Source organism: Pelodiscus sinensis, chromosome 11 (assembly GCF_049634645.1).
Source record: "Pelodiscus sinensis isolate JC-2024 chromosome 11, ASM4963464v1, whole genome shotgun sequence".
Taxonomy (NCBI): domain Eukaryota; kingdom Metazoa; phylum Chordata; order Testudines; family Trionychidae; genus Pelodiscus; species Pelodiscus sinensis.
Genome location: NC_134721.1, coordinates 45084979 through 45110666, shown reverse-complemented (window position 1 = coordinate 45110666; position 25688 = coordinate 45084979). Strand labels below are relative to the sequence as shown.

Sequence of the window (25688 nt, the reverse complement as noted above, 5' to 3'; positions counted from 1 at the left end):
ACAGGGAACAGGGGACAGGGACAGGGGACAGACGCAGGGACAGGGCTCTCCCGGTCGCGCCCGGCTCACAGCCGCTGTGAAAGGCCTCAGGAAAGGGCAGGTCAGCCCCTGGTCCCGGCGTGACGCCACGGGCAGCCAACTGGAAAGCTCCGCCGGCGAGCCGGGCTCTGGAGCTCGCGGCAGCACAAGCCCCAGGGGCAGGGGTGAGCCGGCGAGGGAAGGAAGTGAGCTCAGGGCAGAGGAGATAGGGAGGCAGGGAGGGGGCCGGGGATGCGAGGGGCCGCGGCGCAGGGGCGCTGCCAGGGGACTTGGTCACCACCGGCCGGGAGCGCGGCGCTGACTCGTATTGTTCAGAGCCGGCCGCAACTGCAGTCAGCCAGGCAGGGAAGGAAAACACCGCGGGGGCCGTTCCTCCAGCTGCGGTGGGCATCCCCCCCCCTCCCCCGCCAGCATAACCCTTCGCGGAGCTGGTCCCCGGGGCCCGGGCGTGCAGAGCAGCAGCGGGAATTCAGGGGGGCCGCGTAGAGCGGGGATCGGGCCCGGGGATCGGGGCTAACAGACGCTCTCTTGCGGGCCCTGCCCTGGGAATCGCAACCCCGAGAGACGCGCCGTCTAGCAGCCAGCCCCAGGAGGTGGCGGCCGCCGAGCTGTCAGGCGACGCGTCTTGCGGTGCCCGGCCCCAGGGGGTTCCACCCCGTTTCCAGGGGTATCCCCTCTCCCTAGGCATGGCAGGCCCTTCCCGGTGCCGTAAGGTTACCAGGTAGGGTTACCAGGCCTCGCTGCCCCTGCCTCCGCTCCACACCCCGCCTGAGAACGGGGTGGGAACCCCCCTCCGGCCGCCCCATCACATCTCACTGGCACCCCCGGTTTCAGAGCAGCAACCTGATTTCTCTGCCCTGTCCCGTTCAGGGCCCCCAGGGTCACTGCTGCTAGCGCCAGGCTGTACCGCAGGCTCGCTGTGTCCGAGGGGCATGGCCAGACCGTGCCACGGGGCTGGGTCTCTCGCCTTCCCCCCCGCGCCCCCGGTGCCATTCCCGCCCGAGAAGGCAGCAGACCAGCCTGTGACACAGCCGCCTTGCGGCGGGTCTCTCCTGGGAAGGAAAGCGGCGCGGGTGGGGCGATGAGTCAGTGGCCAGCTGATCGCTGTAAGGCTGGAGGTCCCCGGAAAGGCAGCACACGGGCACCTGTTGGGCACTGCGCCCTGCCCGCGCACTCATCCAAGCCACCCTGCTGTGCCAGGCCGATTCCACCAGGCGAGCACCCAGGGAAGGGCTGGGACCTCACTCGTTCCCAGGCTGATTCTTATCGGCACGGAATGAGCAGGACACCGGGCTCGCACACTCCCTGCCGCGGCCCAGTGACAAGCCAGGTGTCCTGCTCGGCCGCGTGTAACTCGGACCGTCTGTTGCAACACTCCGGCCTCTGCAGCACGGGAGCGCTGCACGTTGTGTTAGTCTTTAAGGAGCTGCTAGACGAGTTTTTCCGTGTTTCCTGTTACCGACTCTCTCGGCTCCCCTCTGAGTCTCGGTAGAGCGGGCCTGGCACGTCCCCTGGCAAGCCCGGAAGGGCTGGGCCTTAGCGAGGGCCCTAGGCAAGTCACCATGCACTTTGGTCAGTTTCACACGTTTGCTTTTCAGCTCGGAAATGCCACAGTGGGGTAGGAGCCCTGACTCAGCCAGCAGGGGCGGGAGGGGTGGGAAGGTCATTGGGAAGTTGGCGGTACTGCCACCGCACTGCCACCGCCGGCAACCCAGAAGGAAGGCTGGCACGGGTGTTGTTGCCACTTATTCCTGTGCTGCCGGGGGTGGTGGGGCCTACAGTCACTCGTCTCCAGCCACGCAGCTCTCCAGGCAGCGCAGAAGCATGGCACCATCGCGCCCTCCCAAATATCCTTGTGACCTCCCTCGCACCCGCGTGGGTCAGGCCCCCCTTTGAGAAATGCTGCCCCCCCCCACGCAGTCTGCGTAGCATGCGGTAAAAGCACACAGATTCCACGCGCTGGGCTGTGGCGCTCGGGGCTGTGATCGGGGTGGGGAGCTGCCCACAACACCACTGAGGCCTTCCGATGGGTAGCAGCAAGGGCCACAGGCCGCTGGCCAAGAGAAAAATTCAGTCTTGGACTGTAAGCGGCCTTCATCTGGGAGGCTTGTGTATGAACCCCTGCCCGCCCCCCGATGCCCAGCTGGGGTGCCCATCCCAAAGGGCCACGTGGAACCCGACCTCCACTGGAACAGCCACCCGGGGGCCACATGTTGGGCGCAGGTTGGGGGAGATGCTCTCCCTCCAACCTCTCAGCTTTGCTGCTCCCCCTCCCCGCTGCCCCGTGCGTGCCCAGTGCGGTAGGCAGAGTCCTCTAGCCCTTGGCATTGTGCCCGTGTAGGGGGGCAATGCCATACGCTGGGTAGCAGCCGCCTCTGAATCCGGGAGGGCAGGGAGGCTGCAGGGTGAGTATGGGGCAGGCTCCCTCTCCAAACCCTTCCTCGCTGGAGGGGGCTAGAGACAGCGACCCTCACCCACCAGAGAGCAGCGCCTGACTCCCCCAAGAACAGGGCCCGTCAACCACCTGCAGGAATGGGGACTCAGTCCCCCCACCCCAAGGAGTACCAGCTTTGGCACGCGGCCGCCCTGGTAGGCCCGGGGCTGCTCATTTCAGGCTAAGACAGCTGACTGTGCATCAGCCCCCCCCCCCATTCATTGCCACGTCAGACCCTGCAGCGCCATGGACCTGCAGTGGCACGTGGCACCGGGCCGTTTGTTGCTGGCGAGGGCCACGGCGAACAGGCAGCCAGCCTCTGACTGCAGGCTCCGCACCTGCCCCGTGCCAGGGCCCACGACAAGCCGAGCCTTTGAATTCATAAAACCGGAGAGCTGGAAGGGCCCTCGAGAGACATCGGGGCCAGGCCCCTGCCCTCACCGCAGGACCATGCACCATCTAGACCATCCCTGCCAGGGGTCTGTCCAACCTGCTCTCAGATATTCCACAACTTCCCTGGGCAATTTATCCCAGTGTTTCAGCACCCTGACAGGTAGGAGGTTTCCCCTAATGTCCAACCTGAACCTCCCTTGCTGCAGTTTGAGCCCATTGCTTCTTGTCCTGTGCCCAGACGTTCAGGAGAACAATTTTTCTCCCTCCTCCCTGTGATACCCTGGTAACAATCTTGTAACGGGGAGCAGCTGACTACCGCTCCCTCTGCAACTATGGGGCATGTGAAGGCTTGGGTTTCAGACTGAAACTGGACGCTCACGCTCTGGACCCAGAATAACCTGGCTCCCCACCAGAGACGGGTGACCCTTGCTACCTCCCCAGCCTAACCTCCGAGCTGCTCTGCCAACAGCATGTCGCTCACCTGCGCTGGCCGGCAGCAACTCTCCCCCCTAGCAGGCGGGACTGGGCCTACACGGGGAATCACTGCAGCGAACGCGGCCCCGGCTGCCTGGCTAGCAGAGCGTTCCCACGTGCGCAGGGTCTAACCGTGCCTCCTCTTCAGCGTCAGGAAGGAATTTTCCCCAGGTCAGATTGGCAGACACCATGGGAGGTTTCTGCCTTCCTCTGCAGGCTGGGCCACTTGCAGGTTTAAATAGTGTCAGCGGGGGATTCTCTGCAGCGTGGAGTCTTTGAACCACGCTTTGAGGGCATGAGGAACTCAGCCAGAGCTTAGGGGGCTGGGACAGGCATGGGGGAGGGGAGAGGCTCTGTGGCCTGCCATGTGCAGTAGGTCAGGCGAGATCAAAGAGGGGCAAAGTACAGCGAGCCACTTCCGGCCCCACAGACCCTCCCGTTTGGCCCCCTAACCATAGCCCCACCCCTTCTGCCAGCCCCCGAGCTCTGGGAGGCAGCCAGGTGGAGTGGGTGGGGGCAGAAGGCCCTGGAGGGAAGGGACCAGCCTCCCCTCCCTGGCCTGCCATACAATTGCTGAGCCCTGCTGGGGCCTGCAGGCCACAAGATTTGCCAGCCCCTGGACTGGATGATCGTGCGGGTGCTTCCGCCCTCGGTGGCCGTGAGTCTGGGCACAGCTCTGCTCCGCCCAGGGAAGAGACCTAGCAGCACGGGCCGTTCAACGAGATCTCCCACCACAGACACCTTCCCGCCCCCCCAGAGAAGTGCCGGGTGTGGCCTTTGCAGGCATAGCTGCATGGCAGGGCCCTGCCAGGGACAGGAGACCCGTGGGCTCCTCCAAAGGCCTCGGTGCAGCCTCCAGCACCGGTTCTGCCCGCTGGGCGTGTTGCGCCGTCTCTCGGTTTGGCAGGAACTTGCGGCATAGCTGCCCCAGGCAGGAACCAGCTGACACAGGCTGCGGTCGGCGAGCCGCCTGGCCGCTCTCGGGGCGGAATCAAACAAACTGTGGCTCCCGCCCGCCTCCCCCCGGAGCGTGGCGAGTGTGCCCGGCCTTCCAGCAGCCCTTCTAGGGTGCTATGCCCCACAGGAACCGCTGCTCTGGGCCTGGTGCGTGTTAATCACACGCTACACCTCAGCCATCACCACGTCCAGGGAGGAGACCTCGCTCCCCTTCAGCTGCGGAGGCGAAGCTAAGGCAGGAGCAGTGCTGGGCCAATGGAAATTGACAGCCCCCGCCCCGGTCATTACGGACACACAAGGGCACCCCATTTCCCCTGGAGAGTAGCCCCGACTCCGGCCAGGGCTGCCTCCTCCTTGGGCTGTTTTGCGAAAGAACCCGCGTCACGTGCATCTTCGGCCTAGCGATCGCGCTAAAGCCCCATTGTGGGATGGCGGGGGATGGGAATCCTTCTTTCAGGGTGAAGTGGGAGGAGCAATTAAGCCCTCTTAGATAGCGAGGCAGCTTAACGGGCTCTAAGCCACCGCCCAAGGCCTGCTCAGAAGCTAAGCCACAGGGGCCGAAGGGCTCCCTAAGTGCAAATAGAAGGGTGAGGGTGGTTTGGCAAGCTGCAGCAGGGCCAGGAGCAGTCCTGAGTGGCCTGGAGAGGGAAGAGAGGGGCAGAGCTCTTCGGGCCCCAGGAACACTGGAGATGCAGACGGGGGAAGGGGGCTTTCCGCTCCAGGAAACTTCCGGATGCTGCTTGTTCTTACGGTGCTCAGGAGAACAGGGCTGGCTGTCCTTCCCTGGTAGCCCAATGGGACCGCCTCAGAGAAACTGAGCTCTGCCTCTGCCTGCCCCTGGGGGAAAGGCAGCACAGTGACTGATGGGGGCCTGGGTAGATACTTACAGCAGGAGACAGCCTCCAGCTGCCCCCCTCGAGGGGGCTCTCCCCTCTAAGGGAGCAGGCGGCAGCTGATGGTCCCCTGGGGGTCCAGCTGGTGAGCTCTTGCTGGGTCACTAATCTGGAGAATTTAGCCTGGCAAGCCAGCAGGTGATGTAGGACCAGGTGGCCGGTGAAAAGGTGGCTTTTCCCCTTTCATTGCTTGATGAGGGGTTTGGGACGGGTCCCGTATGATGAGAGATTAAAACACTTGGACTTTTCCTCTTGGAAAAGAGGAGACTAGGGGGATAAGAGAGAGGTGTATAAAATCATGACGGGTGTGGAAAAAGTGAATAAGGAAAAGTTATTGACTTACTCCCGTAACATAAGAACTAGGGGTCACCAAATGAAATGAATGGGCAGCAGGTTTCAAACAAACCAAAGGAAGTTTTTCTTCACTCAGCGCACAGTCAACCTGTGGAACTCCTTGCCAGAGGATGCAGTGAAGGCCAGACCTTTAACAGGGTTCAAAAAAGAGCTAGATAGATTCACAGAGGTTAGGTCCATCAATGGCGACCCTGGCCTCTGTTTCGCTGGAGGTGGGAGACAGGAGAGGGATCATGTAATGTTTACCTGTTGTGTTCCCTACTTCTGGGGCACCTGGGGCTGGCCACTGTGGGCAGACAGGACACTGGGCTGGAGGGACCTTTGGTCTGAGCCCATCTGGCAGTTCTTATGTTGGGGGCATTTAAACTGGTCCTGGACACGGCCTGGCCAGAACGCAGCCGGAAGGGTGAGACCCCCGGGCTTGGGAGGCCGATGTTAGAGGCAGGAGGCAAAGAAGGGTTAGGGCTTGGCTGACCCCTGCAAGGCAGGCGATGCCACCAAGCGCGGGCAGGGCGTGCCGGGGGGCAGAGGAAGCGCTCTGGCCGGAGCAGCGAGCAGGCTGCCAAGGAAAGGAAACAAGGCTGAATCTCAGGCCACGCGCGCTGGCGGCGAGACTGTCAAGGCAGCAGAATCCTCTCGCCAGGGAACAGGGGACCCTGCAGCCTCCACCAGTTACTGACCAGACGCGGGGTTTCAGGCCCAGGCCTGGGGCGCTTTGCTGTAGAGGGACCTGGAGACTAAGGCAGCATCCTCCCCACCTGGGCCCTCGGACCTCACTGCACCCCAGACGTGGCCAGCAGCAGGCCCCACTCCAGGGTAAGGGGCCATGGGGCTTCATGCTCTGCCCTCCCCCCGCGCACTGGCTCCCCACCCCATTGGCTGGCCACTGACAGCCACAATTTTCTTCACGCGCCGTGTGAGATTGCCACGCCCGGCCTCCCCCCATCCCCTGTGATCTACGGGCCGGTTCTCGGTTCACACCACACGTGACCGCCCCGCCCGGCCTCCCCCCATCTCCCAGGGAGCTGACGCTGAGTATACGTCTCTCAAGGATCAGCTCCTCAGCCGGCCGCTCCCGGGCTGCTTCCCGTCAAACCAACGGCCCGGAACAGCCTTCCTGGCCCAGAGCTTATCAGCCGCGCCGGAGCAGCGAGTCCTTGCACAGCTCGTCCTCTCCCCAGCTTGGCCGCGCTGATAATGGGCAGCCTCCCCCCTCCCGTATGGGCAGCCGAGGGAGCAGGCGCAGTGGGAGGGAAGGGCCTCGTGCCAAATTCAGCCGGTTTCTCTGGGACTGAGACACGGGGCTGTCGCTGATGCTAGCTTGGAAAGGCCTGGGCCACACAGCACCGGGGGTTGTGCGGATGAGGTGACTCGGGAGCAGGGATAAGCACTCCTCAGAGTCAGATTTCTGGTGCAGCCCTGGCTCTGCCCCTGCTTGGCTGTGTGACCCTGGGCAAGACCCTTGCTGTGTCTGTGCCTCGGTTTCCCCAGCCGAGGGGGGCTATCTCCCCCCCCGGGGTGTGAGGAGGCCCCATGTGTGCGTGCAGAACACCACCAGCCTCCCCTAGGAAGAGCCACGGAAGGACGGTGAGACAGAGCTGCTGCCTCTCTGCCCCCGTGGGTGTGGCCCGTGGTTTGGGATGGAGACTAAGCACCCAGTTCACATGCACGAGCACCCAACATTGCTAATGGGCCCCCGCTCCTGAGCACACCCAGGATACACAGCAGGCCAACTGCAGGCCACAGGGATGGTGCCAACCTGGGCCATGCAGCCACCTCTGGGGAGGAACATGGCAGCCCCTCTGCATCGGGGAATGGAGCCAGGAAAGACCAGGAAGCACTCACAGTCACTAGGCTGACCCCACCCAGGCAGGGGCCCTTCCGGCCACATCCCAGCCAGAGCCGCCAGCAGCGTAGCACCCCGGCATAACGGCACCGCCTCCTGCACCGCAGCCAGCAAGAGCCAGCGCTTCCGGTCCAGAGCCGGCCAGGCTCAGCAGCGGGGGCAGCCTGACCGCAGATGGCCCTGCAGCCCAGGAAGGCAACTGATCTCACCCCATGAGCCTCCACACTGGCTGAGAAATCCCAGGGGGACCGGCCCAAACCCAGGGGAGGCGGATCACTGGCATTGCTCTCTCCAACACGCAGGCTGCTTGGGACAGGCCCCACAAACAGGGCACCTGATCAGGGGGCCAGTCTCCGTGCTGGGGTCCCCCAGCTCTTTGCTACGCCACCCCCCCACTGGTCCTACTGCTTCGGCCGCACTCGGCTGGCATAACCCCCTCCCCGCTGCACGGGGACAGCCGGCAGGGCACGTGCCAAGGCCTGCCAGGAGTGGAGGCAGCGTGTGTGTGTTTTGGGGGGGGGAAGTTGCAACAGTTGAGTGCCCAGACTTCCCTCACAGCCAGCAAGAAGCCAAAGGCCCCCAGTGCCGCTTGGGCCGGGGCCTGGTGAGCTACAGGAGTCCCACAGCCCAGGCCTCCCCGCGCTAGGCGCTGCCCCAAGAACAAGGCAGCGCTCCCTGTCCTGCGGGCGAGGGGCCCAGGGCCCAGCTCTGATCCAGCTCCACGCCCCCGCTGAATGGGCACACTGCTGCCAATGGCCCTCGCCCACCGCCAGGGCTGGGCCTTGACAGGGGCTCAATGGGATGCAATAACCCAGGCCCAGGGAGGGGACAGCCACGTCCTAGGCATTCGGGAAAGCCAGGGAGGGAGGCCCAGCGGAGGCATCTGGAGCCACGGGGGGCGGAGGGAACCTGCACACTGCCTTGGGCAGCTGGCTTGGGGCTATGCAATGGCTGTGGAGACCCCCGGGCTGCAAGACACCACAAGCGGGGGTACAGCGGGCCAGGCCGCAGCCCCAACAGCGGATCCAAGCTCTGCCACTCGGTGCCCTGGGGGCTGACTGCAGGGCAGACCTTCTCCCCCACCCCCCTCGCCCCAGCCGGGGCTGCCCGCACACACCGGCTTCCCAAGCCTGAAATTCACACACAGGCCTCAGGGGAAGTGGAGCTCAAAGGTGCTTGGGGGGAGGGGAGCGCTCAGGGGGAGACGCCTGCAGACGGATTCCTCCCCTGCCCACCCCTCAACGCCACCTGCCGTCAGCAGCAGCTCAGCCCCCTGCGTCCGGAAAGGGAGACACCCACGAGCCAGGCCCATGGCACCCTGGCTCTGATCTTCAGCTCCCTGCAGCCCCAGGGGAGACGCAAAGACCCCGCCACCTCCCTTCATGAGGGACGCGGGGCCAGACGCCTGGCTCCGAGCTCCGCTCCTGGGACAGTGGGGACGCAGCTAGCAGCTGCGAGGGCTCGCTCTGCCCCAGGGGAGACACGGCTCCAGCCTAAGGCTGCTCCAGCGAGATGCGCTCTCCCCAGCCGGCAAAGCAACACCGAAGGCAGCAGAAGTGAAACAAATGGCTCTTTGTCTGAGCCGGCCACAAAGCCCGGCGATCGCGCCTCCCCAGGGGCTGGGACACAGTCCCAGCCGCAGGCCGGATCACTTCCACCTTGACCCTCAATGCAGCCCGGCAGCACACGCTGCCGCATGGCCCACTCGCAGCGGGCTGCCGCCCTCGCCTGGGCAGCCACGGGCACGGCCGCTAGCACAAGACCCATGGGAGCCACGCCTGGGGGTGCCCATGACATGGGGGCACGGCCCGGGCTGGGGGAGGCTGTGAAAGGAGAGGTCGCTGAGGGCTGGAGGACGGGCAGGACGGGCCCCTTCCAGGTCCCAGCTCCCAGCTCCAAGTGCAGGGCGTTAGTGGCCGGAGGCCGGGCTGCGTTGAGCTTGGGGCTGTCTGCGCCGGAGAGTCAGTCGCACAGGACATGTGGGAAAGCGGAAGCTTGAACCACTGTCTGTTGAAATCCCAGCTCCTCGGGGCAGGGTGGCCCTAGCACCATGGGCTCCCACTCTCTCACTTGGGGCTACTGTAAGACACCTCCATTTCCCAGCCAGAACAAGACTGCTCTGTAGTGGAACAAGAGAGCCAGCCTGCTGGGCCCCGAAGCCAGCCGCCTCCATGATCAGAGCCCATTCCCACTTGCCCCAGCTGCTGGCATGGAGTCTAACCCAGCTCCCTGTGAACCCCAGAGCCTTCCCAGGTGCCTCAGTAGCAGCTGGGTCAGAACCACCTGATTACTTCCTCAGGCGGGCACGAGGATCTCCAGCGCTGAGCCCCGTGTCCGCCTGCAGCACCAACTCCCCTGGGAAGAGCCGCGCCCTCGCCTGGACGTTCCTCCTCCCGGCTCGCAGGCTCCTTTCACAGCCTTCCCCCGCCCACAGGCCGGAGCCTGGCTCTTGTCACGTCCCCAAGGCTGCTGGCCAGGGCCCAGCGTGCTGCCATCGCTGACGGCCCTCCAGTCAGCAGGGCCCTTCAGTCTCACTCTGCGGCAGGGCTTCACCCCTGGGGCTGGGCTTCAGTTCCACTGGTGCCAGAAGTCTCCCGGGCCTGACTAGCCAAAGAATCTCGGCACACGGGTAGCATTTTCCTCCCCCCGCTCAGGCTGCCCGACAGCCAGGCCTGGACACGGCTGCTCGGTTTGCCGACGGCAGCAGTGCCGGAAATCCTCCGTGATCAAGAGCCACGTCCGCTCAAAAGTGAGCCTCGAGCTGCCTCCTCACTCATGCACCGGCAGGGACTGGGGTCACAGGAAGCAGCAGAGGTCGTAGGGGACAGGACGGAGTGGCCGCTGGGAGAGCAGCCTTCGGCCACACGGGAGAACCAGCTGGGAAGAACTGGCAAAGCCACGGCAGAACTCCTGCACCTAGTCTCATTCCAAGGAGCAGCTTCCAAGCCATTTCCACGTGCCCCTCCCCGGCCAGATCCCAACACAAAATGCTGGCAGGACAAGCTGCTTCCAGCAATTGCTGCTGCTGCCCAGATGTTTGCACGTCCCCCAGCCAAGACTGGGAACAGGATTTCGCTGTGTCAGTCGCTCTCAGAGCATTTGTCAATGGCTCCTTCTCTCCCCGGGACCAGGGGAATGGAGGAGAGCTGTGGTGCGGCAGGAAGCCGTTTACAAGCCATTTGGCTGTTCAGGGGAGGGGTGGGAAAGCAGGCAGGATGCAGCGCAGAAATCAAGACCATGTTCAACATGCAGTGGAGGGGGGGGGGGGAGGAGAGCGGCCACCCGGGCGAGGCAGCCTCCGGGAACAGCTCCACGCTGGCGGTGGATACACTTCTTGGACCGTTCCCCCCTCTGGTCAGCTGAGTTGTCTCTCTTAGAGGTGCGTCTGGATGGATCTTCTAACCCGCAGGGATGCTCTGAGACATGAGCAAGTGCTAATGTTTTAGGGCTTGTCAAACCCTAGAAATATCTTCCATTTTAACCGGAATCAACATGGCGAAAGCAACACATGCCGGCTACATCGACCCCAGGAAGGCGTTCCTCACCCACGAGTGCACTGCGGCAGACGACCCAGGCAAAGCCCTCCTCAGATGGCTGAGCTTACAGGACTTCACGCTAGCATAGTAAAACCACCCCCAAGAGAGAAATGTCTGCTCCGCAGCAGAGTTGATGGTAGAACCGCATCAACACAAGGGATGTTGGTCAGGAAACACCCCTCTTCCCAGCCTTGACGCAGCTGGGCCAACAGAAACGCATAGGCCTAGTATAGAAGCGTTCGTAGTGGCATAAGACGACTTACGTTGACCTAAGTTATTCCAGGCTGGGAAGCAGAACTAACTAGAAGACACTTTTATACCTCCAGTCATGTGCACATAACATTTTTATCTGCAGCTAATCCACAAAAGTGGTCCGTAAAGCAGGTATCTGTGCATTTGCAGGGCACTATTGATACCAGCATAACTGCGACTAGGGCTTTTATTAGCACAGTCATGGTGGCAAAAAACACCCCCCAACACGTGATAAGACACAAGTTTTCCCAGTTAAACCCAGTGGAGACCAGCCCTTAAGGGAAAGTTAACTTTTGTTAAGGTTGCTGAGTGTATTTTGTAACAAGACATTCTATCACATCAAAACCCAAATGTGACAAATCTGAAATCAGTTACATAATTCAGAGGATCTCTCTAGTCATTGGGTTGGACATTAGGAAAAAGTTCCTAACTGTCAGGGTGGTGAAACACTGGAATAAATTGCCCAGGGAGGTTGTGGAATGTCCATCCCTGGAGATATTGAAGAGCAGGTTAGAGAGACATTTATCAGGGATGGTCTAGACAGTGCTGGGTCCTGCCGTGAGGGCAGGGGACTGGACTCGAGGATCTCTCGAGGTCCCTTCCAGTTCTAGTGTTCTAGGTTTCCCCCAACACACAAATTCTGCTTTCAAACAATCTTAACTCTCCCCTTCTAATGGGTGCACTGACTGCCTGAGCTATCCCTTTCCATCCATCACAATTTTCTTGCAGAAGTGCCTAAAAGCTTTAATACCTTCCTCTGATTCGTACAAGAATGGCCTATCTCAGAAAGAATGCATAAAACAAAGATACTGACTTGGGAATGCACAAATCGCACTCCGAAATCTTTGCCCCAAGCAGGAATTTCACCTACTCCTAATCAGACAAATATCAGATGATAAAGTTATGTCCCTTACAGTATAATAGCCTTTACTGAAATGCTATTCAAGTTCCAAGTCTAATTGAGAGCTTGCCTGAAGCCCATCAAACTGCATGGAAATTTACACACAGCATCTTAGCTGCTGCAGATCAGATCAGTCTCCAACACTAACGTGCTCCAACACTAATTTTGTCCTCAGCGTGAGTGCAGGCGGATGGACGTGTCCAAGACTTGGTGGTTTTCCAATGCCTATGGAGGAGAGGTCACAGGAATGTCACGAGACGCTTCTTGACTTGGACAATTTGAGTGGTTGGCATCCAAGCAACTTAGCCAGGGCTTTCCAAACTCTAGGGAATTTTTTTTCTATCCCAAGTCTATAATTTAAAATAAAAGTTATACTTAGAGGTTGTTCCAATCACAAGTCAGAAGCGGGAATCAAATCAAGGCTCCTGTCTAAACCCACCCAAGAAACCCCATGGAATAGCACATCTTTTGCCAATATCACATTGTTCACATGGCTTGTGTATTTTACTCTGTCCCTCCACCCTGTGTGTCTGTCTCGTCTAGATGGAAGTGCCTTGGGAAAGGAACTGCCTCCGGTTACGTGTTTTTACAGCTTCCGAAAATGTTTGCTTGGCTCTTATAAACTAAACCAAATATGATTAGATTGACGAGAATCAGAATTCCAGTTGCAACTAAAACTGTGGTGTCAGGGCCACCGAATCAGCAATTCTTGCTACATTAATCCCGGCAAGCTAACGCTTCCAGATCAAAAAAGGGTTTGCCCATTTGCTCCTCCAGTATCTGCAGAGTCGCTGCTATCCTCTTAGGACCTCCAGATCCAGCCAAGACCGTCACGATGTAAATAAACTTCCACCCCACATAATCCAAGCCTCAGCAGTCCAGAAGCCCCCAGGGCTAGTCCTTCATGTGTTCAGGACCACAAACTGCATCCACGTATGGCATTCGAATGGCTTCTACAGCAAGAACGCTCGTGCAAGCATGTCCAGGTACTACCATCTGATCTCAGCAGTCACTGGGCTGTAGGACTCAAAAGTGCAAAACTACGCACAGCCGCTTTCTTTCCCTCCGTTGAAAACAGTGGTGTGATGAAAGAGAATATGCACGATCAGCTGGAGATCACCGATTCCAAAGCCACGACAGCTGCTCAATTCACAAATCTGTTTGTGACCACAGCTGGGTGGCTTTTACTTACCACCACAACACAATACGCTTTAGAGACGTGGGCTCAGATCCTGAGGGGGATGTGAGCGGACAGCTCTGTAGCCCTCAAGCGGGCCCTAGGTCTGAGCACAGCTCAGACGAGACTTTCCTTGTGTCAGTCCAATGGAAGGGGAAAGAAAGCCAAGCAAGGCCTGAGTAGAACTACGGCAGTTGCTACATGAGCCATGACACCTGCAGGGGGAAAGCCTGCAAGTTAGCACCATGTTAGCTCTCACATGTCCACCACACACAGAGGCAGTGAGACCAGCTACTAACCCCTCCCCCAATAAGACAGCTATGGAACTTGGGGGATCTAGAAAGAGTTTTATTGAAATTTAACAAAACCGGACAAATGCCGAGGAAGGAGACCCATAAATATTGTATGTTTGAATCGGAAACTCCTACCCCTTGGCTAGAGGAACTGAAAGTGTAGTGTTGGTGGCTACAATTCTACACATCCACACTTAACAGCACAAAGTTGCACAGAAAGAAATCGTAAAAAAAACAAAAAAACGAAGTGTTTTTTGCTTGCTCCAACAATACAGTGGACACAGATACTATTTACAGTCACCTTCACATTTTAAATATCCCGTCAGCCACTCCCAAGGGTCCCTCTCATCCTGTCTGGGGAGGGTCAGGAGACTCGAGCTACTAGGAAACAGCTGGGCTGGGATTCTAGAATCCTCACAGGCTGGCTGCCCCGCTCCAATCCCAGTGGGCTAGCCAGCCCAGAAAGAGGGGTAGGCAGCGTCAGGGTGTCTGCTGCCTCCCTCAGAAGCAGGGTGGAAAGAATCCTTCCTTGGGGGAATGTTCCCGTGGGATCGCTCTGTGTGCGGAGAGGGGGGTTCTCGGAGCAGCCAGAGGGCAGTGAAAAGGGGCACAGGTTACCCAGGGTGCTTCACTGAGCAAAGGGTGCTCTGCCCGCCTCTCCCAATTCAGAAGCCAGGTGGCCACTAACGGAACAGGAGGGTTCAGCTGCTCTGCTAGGGCCAGGCGGAGAAACAGAGGCGCTACTCGCTGTACAGTGGTATGTCTGCTCTGCAATCAGACACCGCAGCTGGCCTGAGCCAGTTGACTGGGGCTCCGGGGCTATTTAATTGCGGTGTAGACTTGCAGGCTCAGACCCTCCCACCTCCCAGGGTCCTAGCGCCCGGACCTGAGCGCCTCCACTGCACAAACAGCCCGAGTCCGCCACCGGTGTGTCACTGCAGCGCAGACATGCCCAGTGCCTCTCAGTCTTGGCCGGGCACCTCTGTGCAGTGGGCAACCCCTGCCCACTCCCCCAGCAAGGGCTGGCGACACGGCCGGCCCCCCAGTGGCACTCACTATGCTGCCCTAGGCCAGGTTGGCCTTCGGCACACGGATCTAAGCCTGCTGCCCCAAACCTGTCCAGCCCAAGGACAAGGGGACATCCTACAGCCCTGGTACAACCCCCCCCATGGGAGCTGGTGCCTGCTCTTGGCCACATGGGGGGGGAAGGCGACCTGGGCCAGAAGCCCCCTCGCTCCCCACATGCATGCTCCTCCAGACCAGACCTCTCCTTGCTTCCCTTGAGCTAGATCCCCCCCCTCCCACTCAGGACCTAACCAATACTGCTCTCCTCTTGGGGGGAGGCCAATGGCTCCCTGCAGCCTCTTGCCCCCAGCAAGAGAAGCCAGAGGGGGGCTCCCAGCACAAGCGGTCTCCTACCCTCCCTCCCCCCAAAAAGCAGCAGCAAGGGGGCAGTTTTTTCAGAGCTAAGTCTTCCCGTATTGAAGCGGGGGCCCTGGGCTGCGACAGCCTCACCCAGCGTGACCCCTCCTTTGCTGGAGACGGTGTAATGCAACCGGCAATGTGCCGCTTGCAGGATCTGGGAGATGAACCCAAGTCCCCTGCCAGGGACTGGTCGGTGCAAGGAAGAAACTGAAAAGAGCAGTGACTCTTGTGAGCAGGTGCCAGAGCACAGCACTGATCCAGAAGGAAAAGTTCAGCCTAACGTGCTCCCTGCAGGAGCTGCAACAAGGACTCCAGCTGTGGGAACCCGTTTCCGTGCCCACTCGGGTGCAGGCCCAGAGCCTCTGGACCCTCCGTGCTGTAGTTTCACTCCAACTGCTACAGAGCGCGACCAGGGAACAGGTTGCCGCGGGGCAATGGGAAGCCCGTCTGACAGCGCCTGCCTTGCTCTAGCTAACTCCCAGAAGCCTAGCAGGGTGGCACAGCGCCCTTAGAACTCTTCCCAGGGCAGGGGGATGGACACATCCAATACAGACACACGGATCCTGCTAGCCACTTGGTACCAGCAGTTAAATTAAAAATCGAGGTAGCAAATGCCTGAAGTGCTCCGAAAGTAAGTGACATGCTCTGGGAGGGGGAAGGAGAGGACTGCTGCAGGAGCCACGGCGCAATCCAGTTTTAAAGCTTCACAAGAGTTCCTGGGGAGGTGGGAAGGGTAAAGCGGACAGATCTCGATGGCCTGCTTGTGCGCACCAGGCTGCCCGTTCCTGTGTAACCCGTAGGGAAGGGGCACTTCTGCCCCGACCCCGGAGCAGCCAGCTAGGGCTCAGTCCTGCCAAGGAAGAAGTGGCAGATGCATCACTGCACAGAGTCAATGCTGCCACCACGAAGCCAGCTGGCAGAGGGGCTGCCCCATCAGCCATGTGTTTATCAAGTTGGGTAGGGAAGAGAACCTTCCTCCCCCTCCTCCCCCAGGGAGAAAGGGAGGATTGGGAGCAGGGGATGAACCCAGGTTTCGTATCTGCAGAGCGATTCCCAAGACCAGAGGGGGCAGACGCCAATTGATTGTGGTAGTGATCAAAGCTGGCCTGGCACGCTCAGAGCGCCGGGCAGGCGAGCCAGGCTGCCTGCCCTGGGCACGAGTGACCAGCATGTGGCAGTTACCCGGAACCACGTTCTGAGAGGGACTGAGCCCCAAATAAACGCTGTGGCTAATGCAAGAGGCCACACTCCAATGCGCCGGGGGTTCAGGAGACAGAAGAAAGCTGCTCTGTAGAGCGCAGCCTGCTCCCGCCAAGGCAGGCCCTGGCAAGGTAAGCCTTGCTGTGCCAACCCTACCCACAAAGCTGCACAGGCTCCCATGGGCTGCCAGCCCAGTCACTCAGCTCTGAACACTACAGCTGCTTCCAGCAGCCTCCATGGCTCCGGCTGCAAAGCTCGGACTGTTTGGTCAGCTGGCTCTGCACCATCCCTGGCGAAGGGATTTTCGGAGGGCTGGGAACCACCAGCTGGTACCTAGAGCTGCAGGAAAGGCTTCTGGGGACCAGATGAGCCATATCACTGGGAAGTACAAAACAAAGCGGGGCAGGAGGGGGCCGTGTAAGAGAGGAGACTGAGTCGGAGGCAATGAAATCCGGTCTCCTCCCTTCAAGGAGCACTACTCCATTTCAGTGGGGATCTCAAGGTTAGCTCCACCTCAGACCGCCTCATTTACCCACCATTTCCAGACCAACCTGGAGGCAGCACTGCACAACCAACCCCACCCCTCCCAAGGATAAACATCACCACTAGCCTTTTATTCATCACTGCTTTGTAGGACAGGGGCATTAGGGGTCTGCCCCCGCCCCCCCGAGGTGAATTACCAGGGGCAGGTACCTGAGAAGCAGGGATTACGTTCAGCAACAGGCGCAGGCTGGCTCTCCCTTTAAACCCTCAAACACTGCTGCCATGGCAGTTCAGCGACCCAGCCAAACCTCACATGGAGTCCTAAGGATTTAAATCTCCGCTCTCAGGCGACAGGCTCAGTAAGCACATTGCTAAGCAAGGTCACGCGTCTCGGCTGGCTTGTGAGCAGAGCCCTTGCCAATTCTATGCCATGTAAGCAGCTGATTTTGCGCCACCCCATCTCCTCCTGGCCAAGGGTGCTCCAGAGGGCGTGTCTGTGCTCATAGTCCCCTGCAGTTCCGGGCACAAGGCAGCCTTGGGGGGTGGCATCAGGTGTGGCACGGCTGGGCAGGTAGGGTGCACTGGCGCCGCAGCTCAGACCTCACAGATGATAACGGGGAAATCCACGTGAATGCGAGGGTGCTCCAGCTTCACTATACCCTGAAGAGAGAGCAAGGAGGCTGGTGAGGCAGGGGAGAGACAGGCCTGAGAAAAGGCCTGCAAACAAAGGACCCATGTACTGCCCGTCACTCCAGATGGAGACGGACAATGGAGCTTATGTTCCAGGCCACTTCTTAATGGACAAGAGTCCATTAAATCGTCTCAAGGGACCAGTTGGCTGGCTAAGCACCAGGCAGACAACGGAGACTGACTCCGCACTAGAACTAGCCCCTGGGAGTCAGATTCAAGTGCCCTGATCCTGTGATGCTGAGTCAGAACTACAGCACCACACGAGTGGGGGAAAGCCTGTCGCTGCCCACACTCCAGCTGATCCGCCGCCCAAAGGGCCTTTCATTCCCCAGCACTCAAAGCCAGTTAAGTGACAGGCAAAGAAAGGCCGCTGGTCTGAGAACAAACCCCACAAGCAAAGACCTCACGTGCACAAGCAAGCAAGCTTTCTGGCCAAGGAGCGAGGCTGAACGTACCAAGCAAGGGCATTCGCTAAAGCCGCACTCTTGCGCTTTACACATGTGACGCACCCCGGTGTGAATCTTCTCCCATGACAAAGATCAGAAAGCAAAGCGGCTCCCGGGCCTATGCATTTGTGGGTTTCACACTCTAGTTTCACACACAGATCCCCACTAGACTTGCAAGGGGCTGGGAGTGTGGTCTAGAGTTTCGAATATGGGAAGAGAAGTTACATCACCCTTGGTGCTTTCATTTCTCTATCTGCAATACAGCAATCAAGGTTCTGGGTACTGAAATGATTAGTTTATGTTTGCAAGGCCTCTGAAGAGCCCAAGCTATTAGGCACTAATGAAGGTCAAAGCCTATTACAAGGATGACAAACTGAGGCAGACAGTTTTATTACCTTTAATAAAACGTCTGTATTTTCCGCAGAACAGCCACAATTGTTGCAGGAGAGCAACATGAAACAAAGCAGCGAGGGAACGCTTTGCCTGTGGCCTTCCAATTAATGGGCCTTGCTCGGTTCACAATAGCCCAGATGGGTTTGGCACATGGCAGATACTGGCTAGAAAGTGGTACCACCTCACGTGGATGCTTGGGCATAGTTTGAACGCAACAAATGTATTTAGCAAAACAAACAAGCCCTGCCTAACCACATGCAAAAGCCACGGAATGGATAAGAATTCCCATGGCCCCAAAGGGGTTTGTTGCTGCATCAGTCAAGGCCAAAAGCTGCAGCTGGGCAGATTTTACTTTTCGTGCTCGTGAAAGGTGCCAGACCAAGAGTCCTGGAGAATGGAGCCCTCTGCCCATAAAACAAATCCGGCAATGGCAGTACAAACTGCATCCCAGCTCTGTGCCTCACCCCATGTCCTAGAGGAACCCCCCTCATGGAGCAGAAAGGCAGTGTGTTTCCCACAGCCCATGCAGTCTCTCCTGAGAAAGCCAACAACGGCGTCAATAAACAGTGACTGCGCAATATGGACAGCTGTCTGCTAGAAGCTGGACAGACTGCAGCCCCCCAAACTCATTTGACAGTGGCCGGGTGGTGACAAGGCCTAGAAGAGAGAAGCTTGGTGGGATGAACTTGGCTCTACCCCAACACATCTCAATTTTAAACCCACGAAGACATGTCAAATTACAAGTCGCTACATGTAGAACCTCTGGTCCCTTCCCAGATCGGATTTCCCTCTCCCTCCATATTTATTCCTCTGTCTGATTTGAGAGGGGTTTGTTGTACTGTTCTTTTCCCAACAAGATAACGTCTAGGGCCCGGCTGGAGGGGTTAAAAACGAAGGGCCTTTCTCTCAAGGCTAGTGTTAAATCTAATCGCAGAGCAAGGCGTCAACGCTGATTTTTAAGGTCAGACGGCTGGCTCCAGAAAGCAGGGGCGTCCCGACACAAGCGTATTCACAAGCAGGTTCACTAAGGCAAGGCACAGCATGCTTTGTTGGGAGTTTGTTCCAGGCTGGCGCCATCAAGTGGCTCGAGGAGGTACATAAATGTCTGAGCTTCCTGGGGGTGTGCTGCCTGGAAACTCGTGTTTACAATGCTTAACTGCTATTTAAAAGTTATTTCTCTCCTCCCATCCCACCCCGCCAGCCAGAGACAATGGGTTGAGCCAGGCACTTCGTGTGCAGGATTTTCAGGACCAGTACACAGGCAGCCTCTACTCAGTCTTAACCTTTCTCTTGCAGAGCATGGAGGCCTGAACAGCAGGGTGAGGTGGAGCACACCCCCTCTTCAGGAGCTTTGAGCAGGAGAAAGCTGGGCAAAAGGCTTCCCTGCACAATGGAAGGCTTCCCTGCACTGCGCTTCCGGGGGGAGACCTGGCACACTACTTTACTGGCCGAGTCCCCGGAAAGGCCGCTTGTGTGTCCGAGCATGTTACCTGAGGTATCAGGTTCTTGTGGATCCTTCTCAGTTTGGCGCGCTTCCTGCCATTCTTGGTGACAATTGTCTCCTCATAGAATTCATGGGCAAGGTCCCCGTCCTCGTCGTAATACATGGAGCTGCAGAGGAACAAGCAGAGGAGCACATAGAGACGGGCCAGCAATGATCCCTACCCAAAGTGACAGGCACGCTGTGGGAACAGGGCAGGTGTCGGCGGGCAGCCATCAGCTGTCCTGATCTCTCTCGCTGGAGGGCAGGGCACCCTGGGACTGGGAAACTGGACACGGAGCCTGTCAGCTTAGCAGCCATTTCCATCGGACAGCTGTGCAGCAGCTGTGACAAGGAGTTGGCCTCAGTGCTGTACCTAGCAAGACTGAAATCTACATCATAAAAGCTACCCAGACAGCTGGCATGGAATACATGCCCTGCTCCGATTTCAATGGACGGGCCAGCAGCTGCTGTGTGTTTGCCTAGCCCTCGACTGCAGAGTACCGCTCAGTGGAGAGAGAAGGGCCATGAGCCATGGAGATCGCACTCCCCTTGGTTCCAGGGGCCTGCCAGGGTGAGAGGGGAGAGAGGCAGTGCCCGTTCTGCATCCAGGGATGAGGCCGGCTGTCCACGTGCCGCCAAGGGCGAGTTTTGTACAGAAGCAATTGCGAGCAGTTAGTGCCAGAGTGATGGCGCCGTGGTGAGCAGTGCCAGGCACACTTCCCAGCTCTGATTCACACACGGGCGGATCCGTACCACTCCACAGTGGGTCGCCACCAGAATCATTTCACTCTTGGACAAGCAAGCGCAGGCTGTTGCCAAGCTGGAGCGCTAGCCAGCACAAAGGATACAGGGCCATTTGTAATGGGACGATCATGGGCACAGCTCAAGCACACCTAGCTTTTCAGTCACAAGAGAGCACGCCTGGCTGAGGCTGGGACAGGAACTATGCGGGAACCTTGCAGTTCAAGCGCACTCTCCTAGCCTACGGCACGAGATGATTCCAGGATTTCTTACGGCAAGAGCAGAACTCAGTCCGATCTATTCCGTTCCTGGCTTATTTGCTAGCAGCGTAGCTAACCGAGGCGCACAGATCCCGGTTTTGTGATGTAAACACCACTTCGCCAGGAACCAAAGCGAGAGGAACTGCTTATTCGGCAGGAATCAAAAAATCATCCGGTGATAACCAACTTGGATCACTACTGATAGATCTAGATCAGAACAGGGATGGTAAATATCGATTACTCGGCTAATCAAGTAAACAATGGAATTTGCATTGACTACTTGATCAGTCAAGGGGGGGGGGGGGGAAGAACACTTGTTATCCTGCGCCCCCCTGGGAGCTCTTCCTACATTTAAAAGGCAGAGGCACAGCAGTTGGACCCGGCACAAGCGGGGACTGCTTGAGTCCACTCACGCCACTTTCTCTCCTGTGCCTCAGCCTTCCCTGCCATCCTGCGGAGTCAGTGCTGGGGGAGCTGGCTTTTAAGTCTGCTCCCTCCAGCATCAGCTCCTGCCCCACCCCACTTGCTGCCTCTGATATAGAAGCAGCAAAAGGGGGGAGGGTATGACTCGTGGAGCAGTGACGCATCTACCTGACAAGCCTCGGCTAATTGCTTACATCCCTTTATCGGAACCCACCACCTAGTGGTAAAAGCTTCCAGAATCAACTCAGCTATCAACTTCCCCCTTGTCCCCGTTTATGATCTGTTTTACCACTTTGCCCTTTCTCTACCGGACTGAACCAATTTGGCCCAATAGCACCAACACCGCACATATGAACAAATGTCAACACCACAACTCCGTGCACACACAGGGATAGTGAGTGTGCCAAGATTCATACAGCTGACATGTGCCAGAAGTCCTGCTACGCCATCCAATGTTCACTATCCATGACATTAACATGACCAGAGTACTGGTCCCTCTAAAGCAGCCACACAATTCTTCACAACAGTGGTGGGATGAGTAGCACAGTCTCCTTTCTGGACTGAAGCCACATATAATTTAGGGATGTATGCGACTAATCGAGTAGGAACTCGACTAGTTGCTCTCCCGCCGCCCCCTCTGATAGAGGCAACAAGGGGGGAGCCGGCTTAAGAGTCAGTTCCCCCCACCAGCATCATCTCCGCAGGGGGCAGGGACAGCAGGGAAACGGCAGGGGATTGAAAGTCCCACTGGCGCTGGTCCCACTGCTGCTCCTCTCCCTTTGGCGTGTACAAGAGTCACCTGCATTTCAAAGGAGGAGGCACAGACGGGAACCCATGCCAGTGGGGACTGCTTTGGGATGCCAGTGGGATGGCAAGCGCCCCCCTTATCAACTAATCGAGTAGTCAGTGGAAATTCCATCAACTACTCAATTAGCTGACTCTCAGAAATTTAACATCCCTAATATAAACAAAGGCCCTACTACAGAAGTTTGGGTTGCTGTTTCTACGCACTGCAAATCCTGCACCTCCCCGGTCTGAAACTGGCTGGTGGGCGTGAAGATAGAGGGGCAAGCTACTGATTTAGGCTAGACAAAGGAGGGATATTGAGACAATGCCAGTTCCCAGACACCTTCCTTTAGACCCAAGGCAGAGAGAGCGAGAATTTCAGCTAGCCACAGGCAACAACTTGTCAGCTATGTTGCTTGGTTCAGATGCACCTGGCCACTCTCCTGACAAGAGTCGGTACCCCAATGCCAAAAGACAATTAGGAGGAAATTAACCCAAAACAAAAGTCAAGAACTTTGGCCCAATATTTATCATACTAGCCAATTAGCCTGTCATAAAACGGGATTTTCAGGCCTCTCCTCCATGTCGGTCTTCTCTCCTGAGCCTCCGGTCTTGATCTCCGTGTCTCTCTCTCTCTCCCCCTCCTCAGCTCTCCTCCACCTTCTGCCTCTCTCCCCCTCTTTCTCTTCTCCTCCTCCTGCCTCACTCTCTCTCCGCTCTCCTCTGTCTGTCGCGGATGCATGCTTGTCCAGGCCCCGCCCCCTGGGTGTATACATCACCGCCCTGCCCCCCTTCACCTCCCACCGTGGCGCTCAGCTGACTTCTGCACCCCTCAGGCGGGCCACCGTGCAGGTGCAAGCGGACTCTCTCTCCTCCTCTTCCTCCTGCTACCTCACCCTCTCTCTCTCTCTCTCTCTCTCAGCTCTTGTCCGCCTCCTGCCTCTCTCTCCATCTCTCCCTCTTTCTCTTCTCCTCCTCCTGCTGAGTCTCTCTCACTGTCCTCCGCCTCCTTCGTTCTCTTTTTCTCCTCCACGTCCTGTGCCTGCTCCGTTTTCCTCCTTTTGAATCCGGCGCCCTTTCCTGACATCAGAGATGCAAGCTCGTCCAGGCCCTGCCCCCTGGCTGTTCCCTCTGGGCGGTGCTATTGCCTCCCGCCATGGCGCTCGGCTGACTTCTGCACCGCTCAGCCGGGCCGTGGCACAGGAGCAAGCGGCCCTTTGGGCCCCGCGCTCCCTGTGCTGCATGGGGAGCGTGGAACCCAAACAGCTGCTTGCTCCTGTGTGACAGCCCGGCTGAGCAGTGCAGAAGTCAGCCGAGCACCATGGCAGGAGGTAACAGTGCCACCCAGAGGGAACAGCCAGCATTATGGAGTCACAGACATTGGGCTACAATATATATGATAATCTAAGAACGGGCAAAGAAACAGCTTTATGGTGCACACAAGTCCAATGGAGGCAATCCACTTCAACCTAGTCACCTAGATAAAGGCATTAGCTGCAGCTCTACCTTTATTTCCTTCCCTGTCTGCAAGACCGCGAGACGGACATGTGGCTGCCCTTTGCGCCACAGACCAGAACCAGCAGCAGGCAGAATTCAGTTGGCAGGTCCAGCTCGCTTACAAGTGCCAGGCAAAAGGCTTGAGGCTCTTCTAGAGGTGAAACGCCTGGCACGGTTACTGGCAGGAAACAACCCTACACAGAGCGGTCAGCAAAACGCTCGAACAGAAGCCGCGGTTTAAACGTTGCTAGGACCCGCCCTGCCCCCCAAGTGTGAAGCCCGGTGAGCGGGGCGGCTGCCCGCTGGCGGCTCTACAAGCGGGGCACCGGAGAGGGCAGGAAGCACGGCTCTTGGGGGCCCCTGCACACCGCTGGGCGGGGCAGTCCCCTCCTGCGCCCGAGGGCCGGAGCGACCGCCCCAAGCCCCATCTGCGCGCGAGCCGCGCTTTGGTTTAAAGGGGGCGGGACAAAGGGGCACGAGCGCGTGGACACGCCCACGGTTAACGGCCACCGACTCCCCCGGGGGCCCCGGCAGAGCAACGCGCCCGCCCCGCCCCCCGCAGGGCGCGTGGCCGCCCAGAGCCGCGAGGCGGCCGCTCCCCCGCGCCCCGCCCCCGGCCTACCCGCGGCGCGTGAAGACGAAGGGGGTGGCGCTGCAGCGGCCGCGCGCCCGGGCCAGGGCCTGCTCCCCGGCGGGGCCCGCGGCGCCGGCCGGGCCGGGGGAGGCGAAGGGCCAGAGGCCGCGGGCCTTGGAGCCGCTGGCGCCCATGCTCAGGGCGGGACCATGGCCCGGGGGGGCGGGAGCCGCCCGGCGCCTCGGCGGAGCCCAGCAACGGCCAGCGCCTCCCGGCCCGCTGCGTCACTTCCGGCCGCGCGCCGCCTCACGTGCCGCGGGAGGGGCGGGGCGCCCGCCTCACGTGATCGGGCAGCCGGCGGGGGGCGGAGGAGAGCGTGGCATGGGGCGGGGCTCCCGCGCGAGACTCCGCCCCCTCCACGTGGCGAGGGGCGTTGGTCGTAGGTTGCGGGCTCTGGCCCCGGGGCCCGTCTCCGTCCCCCGGCGCGCACAGCCCCAAGCTCCTGTGCACATGGCCCCTGTCCCCCCCCCCCCCCCGGGAGGAAGCCTGGCTGGCAGGGGCGGGTTGGGGGGGAGGGGCTAGCGGCGTGGGGGCGGGCTGGCCGGGAGGGGGAGGGGCAGGCAGGGGCGGGTTGGGGGGGAGAGGCTAGCGGCGGGGGGGCGGGCTGGCCGGGAGGGGGAGGGGCTGGCAGGGGCAGGTTGGCCTGCGGGGCGAGGGCTAGCGGGTGGAGGGGCAGGCAGGGGCAGGTTGGCCTGCGGGGAGGGGGGGTAGCGGGGGGGGGGAGGGGCAGGCAGGCCTGCGGGGACGCAGGCTGGCCGGGAGGGGAGGGGGCGCAGAGTTCAGCGGGGGCCGCGTCTGCCTTCCAGCATCATCCATTGGTCCCTGCCACTAGGCCGACACCTGGCTCCCAGCCCAGTGGGGCATTGGCCCTGCCCGTGAGTCGTCGCCCCCCCGCATCGTGCCTGCTCGGTACTAGTGCCCCAGCAGATGGCATCCGGCCTGCTGGCCGGCGGGAGGAGTGGGGGGGGGGCACCTGGCGCCAGGGCTGGCCATGGCATTGAGCCACCCCCCCAGGCCTCATGCACAGTCCCACTCTCCCTGGGACAGGCCAGGAGTCAGGCTGGGGAAGCAGCCATGTGGTGCCAGGGCTTCCCTCCCCCTTCTGCTCCAGCATCAAACCTGCCTGGGTAGCAGGCTGCCTGTGAGCAGCGACTCCCCCTGGCCCTGCCTGCTGGGTGTCCCAGCAGCATCGGCCCTCCTCGCCCTGCTCAGAGCCAGCCTAGGCTGCCAGTCGGGTAGACTCCACCCAGCCCTCTGCAGCTGCAGGCACCACACGGACAGGTCGTGTCCCGGGCACAGCAGGGGTCAGAAGGGGCTCGTGGTAAGGGTAGAAGTAGGGGGCTGCGTCCTAGGAGGCAGATTACGCAGCCACACTCTGCCCCCACTAGGGCTACAGTTGGTCCCCCCAAGGGCAGTCCTTCCATTGACCAATGGGCTGAAGAATCGCAACTGCAGGCCTCAGCACAGTACTCCTGGGTCTCCCGTGGCTGACTGCACTGCAGCCTCCTCCTGCACCCCATCCAGCTGTAGGGTGCAGGCCAGGCGGAGTAATGGAAGGTGGAGATCACGGGGAATAAAGGCCGCACTGGGCAACGTTCTGGCAAATTCCCCGCAGTGAGATCCATCCTCCCTCCCTCCCTCCCTCCCTCCTTGAGGATACCCGCATCAGCTCTATGTC

The 25688-nt window shown here is 59.6% G+C and overlaps 1 protein-coding gene across 1 annotated transcript; it reads right to left on the bottom strand.

The window, feature by feature from the left end:
• Window positions 1-13588: 13588 nt before the first annotated feature.
• TUSC2 (tumor suppressor 2, mitochondrial calcium regulator) lies at window positions 13589-24265 on the bottom strand. Its single transcript, XM_075939522.1, has 3 exons — window positions 23999-24265; window positions 19677-19797; window positions 13589-17317 (listed from the first exon to the last, which is right to left on the bottom strand). The coding sequence occupies exons 1-3, from the start codon at window positions 24142-24144 to the stop codon at window positions 17252-17254; spliced, it is 333 nt and encodes a 110-aa protein (XP_075795637.1). The 5' UTR covers window positions 24145-24265; the 3' UTR covers window positions 13589-17251.
• Window positions 24266-25688: the final 1423 nt, after the last annotated feature.

Excerpts from the sequence above, each read along its gene's own strand:
- TUSC2 (XM_075939522.1), bottom strand. The coding sequence starts at position 24,144 with ATGGGCGCCAGCGGCTCCAAGGCCCGCGGCCTCTGGCCCTTCGCCTCC. Across the intron at positions 19,798-23,998 it reads TTCGTCTTCACGCGCCGCGG|CTCCATGTATTACGACGAGG; the intron begins GTAGGCCGGGGG and ends GTTCCTCTGCAG. Across the intron at positions 17,318-19,676 it reads ACAAGAACCTGATACCTCAG|GGTATAGTGAAGCTGGAGCA; the intron begins GTAACATGCTCG and ends CTCTCTCTTCAG.